We start from the raw sequence: 5,964 nt of genomic DNA on the forward strand, positions 1-5,964 counted from the left end.
AAACAAATCTGACTGTTTTTGAAATCTTTCATCAGGACCCGTTTTGGGGGGGTTAATGCATCTTATACCTGTTACAGGCGTAACACTGGGGCTGTTCTGAAAACACCCGATGCTACAGCGCCGGAGGCATAGGTCTAATTGCTTATGACTCAGAAGTGGAAGCAGATTATCAAACCAACAACGTCGTCTCATTACCTAAACGTTAAACACAGGATCATTTACAGAATTACACATAGGCTGCCATGACTTATAAATCCTCTCCCGCTATTGTGGTATAGGAGGATGTAATCAGTTTTAACAAACACAAATCATCTCATTATCACGAGAAAACAGCTTTCATTTTCTTTTAGAAAACAACCCTGAAAAGGTATCTGAGGGACACGACCGCTCTCGCCTTCCGTAGTGAACAACTCCTCAGTAAAGCAAAATATTAATTCCTAAGAAAAGTATTATGTTTTTTTTTTTCCCAGCTGGTTGAATTACTGAACGATTCCCAGGCTTTCATTGTGAGCATTTTCTATAATAAGTGTAAGAAAGTCTGTGCGTCCCAGATATTGATCTCACACAGACACCATTGGCTGGCCTCTTGGATCACTGGTATAAAAGATGTGCTGATTTACACATTTTGTAGTAAAAAAAATATATATATCTTCCAGCTTTCTGAGCTACGATTGTCTTCTGAGACAGATGAGTTTCATCAAACTAAACAGTTTGTTTCAAAGTGTAAAAAAACTGAATCCTGACATTTTTTGTACAAAGTTCAAGCCCCGCCCCTGGCCTTCACATGGCCGGGATTTACTCATATGTAGGAAAAGCCTCTGCAGACTCCTGTTGCTCAGGGTCGACGTAGTCCTGGTTGAAGATGACGGTGTCGGCTCCCTGTTTGAACCTGTGAACGGCCAGCAGAGACTGGAGAGCCTGCAGACACACAGGACGACACAGCGTCACGTAGGAACGAATCAGAGAGGACATGGGGACAAAACATTACGGGAAAACAGACAACGTGGTTAAAACGTGAAAAATTAACAACAGGGCAATAATTAGCAATGAGCTAAACACATTGACATGTTAAAAAGAGCAGAGTAAAAATGTTAAAGCCTCACAATGAAGAATTATCATGAGAAGAATGTGACAGATTATTGAGTTAGGAAGAACATGTTAAGATTTTTCATGTCAGAAGAATGTAGTAGATGTTAACATGCTTGAATTCACATATTAAAATGTTAGGACCATGGGTTAGAGATGTAAAGTATCACAACATGACCAACATGTAATGAGACATGTTTTCAATGTCACCTTGTTACACATCTCCCTACCTTATTAACTTGCCTACAAGCTACATTTTCATTTACAAACACATGAGAATCCATCTTGTCCTGATTTCTCTTCAGGCCGTTTCAAACGGACCGAAAATAGAGTAGAATGAAATAGAACTCTACTTTGTCAATACACTGTCAACGAAATTAAATCTCTCCATTTAACACATCCCTTAGGGGAGCAGTGGGCTGCCATTGTGTGGCGCCCGGGTAGCAGTGTGGGGTTAAGGGTCTTGCTCAGGGACCCAGAGTGGAGGCTGTGGGGATCGAACAGGGTACTTGCAACTTTCTCAGAGTTTAAGCGCACTGCTCTAACCACTTGATCAACACTCCCCCATCATGTTGTGGGAGTGTTGGCCAATCATGTTATAGTATTGTGGTTTAAATAGGACATAAAGCTGTGATGAAAGCAAGACACTGAAACTAAAACAGACATGGCAGTGCAGGTGGCTGCTAACACATTGTTTGTCTGAATCTATGACGTTGTCTTTCAAAGATTAAGACAAAGAGCATAAAAGGGTTAGTTGTTGTGGTTTCGCATGAAATCTGCAGCAATTGCTTTAGTTTCGGTGATTGGCTAAAAACAAAACTTTGGTAGGTGGGCACTCAAAAGTCTCTGCTTTCCCTGAACAAATTAGTTTGGAGCAGTCCTTCATTGATCATTTCTTGAACTAAACCTGACTGCAACACATTATCAGTGTGGTTTGCCAGGTCACTTGGTTCTATAACATGTGATATCAACATGATGAATGTTAACAGGTTGAAGGAAAGATACACAAACAATGTTGGCATGTCACAGAAAACCCAGAGGTGGCTTTTTGTTAAAAAAAAAAATCAGAACAGCTACAAGCAGTAGGGGGGTTACAACATGCATAGATATGAGAATAAACCAGAGTTCATATGCAGAGACAGGTCTCACCGTTTATCCTTACTCCCAGACACGTCAACAGGAACGTCTTGGAGAAGGTTCTAAGAAGTGTGTTATGCCACTCCACAATGCAAGAGGGACAATCACCATCTAGCTATGATTGTGGGTGTCCGTGTGTCGGTTTGGCAAGCTTGTTTGCGTCCACAACCCCCTCATCCAACGCCATATTTTAGCTTTGGGTGCAAACCAACAGACCGTGACATAGAGCTAAAAACTAGCGTCCTGTACGGTGTCTGGGATAGTGTCCAAGGTGTGCCAGGAGTTGCGGACGGCACTACAGCCAGAGTTTCTGCCATTAAGTACCAAACAGGAAATACACATAATGTAGAGCGGATTTAGAATTGACCAATCAGAGGCCTCCTTTCTCTCCTCCCTGCAACGCTATCTGCAATATCTTTGGTCACCTACAATTTTGGGGAGGTGCACCAGAGGGCTGCGGAAAGCGGGGGCGTATCTGCGTTAACTGCGACACACACGCAGACAACCTGGTTTCTGAGCATAAACCAGACTTCAGGTACATAACCTTTTAGATCATTTGGATGGACCTATCTGGACCCTGGAATATCAGTCTGGAACAATCAAAAACAATGAAATATGAATGTTCTTTAATTATAAACCTTGTGAAGAACTTTCTCCAATTCACAAAGTGTCTAAGATTCAAGGTAAAATTCCTGCTCTAAAAAAAGTAATCCAGACCACAACAAAAACACGGCGAGGATATCAGGAGCAGGACGAACATGTCAGAACTACGACCAGAAGGAGTGGTTAGTAGCATGGCTGAAACTACACCTCACTCAGATAGAAGAGCAGGAGCCAGACAGAACCAACCAAGGGACAGGATTCTGGATCTGTTAAAACAGCTCAGGTTCTTTAGTCAATGCAGTTCACAGCTGGATGGATCTGTTGCTACTGGCAGCAGCAGGGCGACCTCAACCCGCTGGATGGATGTTGTTCTGATGGGCCAGACCGAGAAACACTAATAACCAGTTAAACAATGTGTCTGAAGATGTTTGGATTATTAGAAGATGGGGAACTGGTGACACCTGGTGGGGATTAAAAGTAGTAGTAGTTTTTAACTTTAACATCCACACAGATCTACTCTTCCACAGCCCCCAGGCCTGACACCAGGTATACTTCCTTTTAGGATGTTACATCAGCACACGGCTAAACTGTACAGTTGTTTAATTGTCATATTACATCAGAACACTTATGACAGAATCATACCATCAACATGTTACAGACAGTAAGGATGAATGAGGTCTGACCACACAGCAGGCTGCGCCTAACCTGGTTATGATTGATTATCTGCTCTAACCAAACCATCTACCAGCTCAGCACTTAGCCAGGTTTAATACATCAGTTCAGCTCATGGTAAACCAGGTGGAGCAAACAGGATTATAGATGAGGAACCACAAACTGTGATCCCGCCCTGCACAGATAATCTGGTTGGAAAAACAGAAGCAGGAGAAAATTTTAATCTGTCTCAGTTAGAGGCTTCATCAGTTACAGACGAGGCTCTCCCTGTCCAGCAGCAAAGGTTCTGTTCAGATCATTTTACTAGACCTTAATTTTACCGATCAACCAGATGCAGAATTTCAGATATTTCTCAGAAAACAAAACTTCTTCTAAAGCTTTTGAAGTTTCCATACATTAGTTCTCACAGTGCCAGGGACAGCACTGGAGAAACAATCTAGAACTAAGTAAAAATTCCTTATATTAAGTATATTTACCCTTAATTTGAGTTTGTAAATGAGCTAGTTTGCCAAAAGAATGATTATTTTTACTCTTAAAATAAGATAATTAGATAACATACACTTTAAATAAGACAATGCGGTTGTGTTTTCTTATTTTAAGTGTAAATGGTCTTGTTCCATTGGCAAGATGTCTCTTTTACCTCCTTAATCCAAGAACAAATGCACTTATTTTAAGAAAAAATGACTTATCTAGATTTCCATTTTTTCCAGTGAGGTAACGTCTGTCAGCATGAGATTGAAGTTCCTGCTGTGTAGTTCAGACTTCTGCTGTGTCCCAACTTCCGCCCTAACCCCTCAACCACTATATAGAGTGAAGACTATATAGTGGACTTTATAGTGAACTCAGAAAACTGATTTTATTCTGTCTTATTATATTTTTTAACATTATTTCATTCCATTATACTTAACATCTTATTCGTATCTCTCCTATAAACAGTTGCGCTGCAAGAAAAGAATCTACTGCAAGAGATTAATAAAGTAATTCTGATTCTGGATGTATCACTATTATTTTTTTTTTCTTCTGCTCTGTGCCTGCACCATCTTTGTTCTTTTGAGCTCTTGGAAAGCATTCTGGGATATATCTGCACTTTTCCAGGTACCTTTTTTATCCACTAGACAATTGGACACTCATTAAACATGGCGTAACCCCTATAAAGTGCTCTAGACAGCGGTTAGAGCGGACATTCGGACACAGCCTTCAACTTAGTGGATCCTTTAACATGCATTCATTTTACAGCCATGGGGCGACTGCTCTGCTTGCGCACTGCGTTTAAGAATACTGTCTCTGTTGTAAAAATCAGCATCCAGCTTTACATTCAGAGTTCATGATTTGATCTTAAGCATCTTGTGAGAAAATCTTTCTGTTGCCGGGGCAACAAGAAGGCACTTTTGTATAACAGGCGCTTGAGGTGACCAAACGGAGAAATTAATGTGTAAAAATGCTTGTCCCTGATTGGCTGTGTGGAAAAGGTGAGGCTTTGTTTCAAGAAAGAGGAGGCGTGAACAGTTTGTTGTACTCTTCTTCATACGAGACTCTCTTGAGACGCTCCAAAGACAGCAGAGTGACTCCTCCCTGCATAGATCATAGGGATAACAACACGGAACGAAGAGCGACAAGGAACAAGATGGAAGCCAACGGAACATGGAAAAACATGGAACACAAGACAACAACATGGAACGACACGGAAAATGGTGTCACAACGTGAAAGAAATGATAAACATCGAATAACGAGACGAAATGTTAAGCAACGACGCATGAATATAAAGATTATGAACATGCATGAACACAGAACAGAATGCATAATGCACAAAAAAAAACATACAAGAAAAAACCAGGGCAAGAAAAAACACCACAAAATAAAAAATAAAATAAATAAAAACATGGAACGGTAACAGAATAACATCACGGAGCAGATCCGCAGGACAGAGAGCATCAGAAACATCAGACGGAGACGAGTTATAAACCCATACGATAACAAATACAAACATAGAGGAAAACAAAAAGAGGAAATGTGTCAGTTCTGGCATGTGATACAAATGATCATTTTATAATTTAAAAACTTTCTATGATAAAGATTTAAGAACACTGATATGAAGCACTACATGGTCAAAAAGCTGAAGTTAATAACCAGTGATATATGAATGAATGGACCAAGAGAGAGAGATCAAAACAAAGATAAGTTAAACTTTCTTTGTGTAACCTGCCATTAACAAACCAGGCCTTCACTTAAAGATAACCAGAACCACAGTGATTCAGATGGAACCCAAAAAAACATTTGCTTTGACTCCATCTGTCATTCAAATTTTAAGACATTAAAAAAGTAAACAAAATTTGCTCTTTAATTTGGAGAGAATTAACGTCATCGGAAGTTGACAATATGGCTCTGTTCGGAAACCTGGGCTGCATCCTGCAAGGACGCGGTCTACCTAGACTGGATCCTCCAAGGACGCGGTCTACCTAGACTGG

General features: G+C 40.5%; 1 protein-coding gene across 1 annotated transcript in view; it reads right to left on the reverse strand.

The window, feature by feature from the left end:
* Nucleotides 1–3,390: 3,390 nt before the first annotated feature.
* LOC107081996 (synaptogyrin-1-like) overlaps nt 3,391–5,964 on the reverse strand; it is a 13,890-nt gene continuing 11,316 nt past the window's right edge. Inside the window, exon 5 of the mRNA XM_015370401.1 lies at nt 3,391–5,070. Within this exon, the coding sequence (XP_015225887.1) occupies nt 4,981–5,070 (90 nt within the window). The 3' untranslated portion in view covers nt 3,391–4,980. The remainder of the gene's footprint in view (nt 5,071–5,964) is intronic.

This window comes from Cyprinodon variegatus, unplaced genomic scaffold (genome assembly GCF_000732505.1).
Source record: "Cyprinodon variegatus isolate N-32 unplaced genomic scaffold, C_variegatus-1.0 Scaffold46, whole genome shotgun sequence".
Lineage (NCBI taxonomy): Eukaryota > Metazoa > Chordata > Actinopteri > Cyprinodontiformes > Cyprinodontidae > Cyprinodon > Cyprinodon variegatus.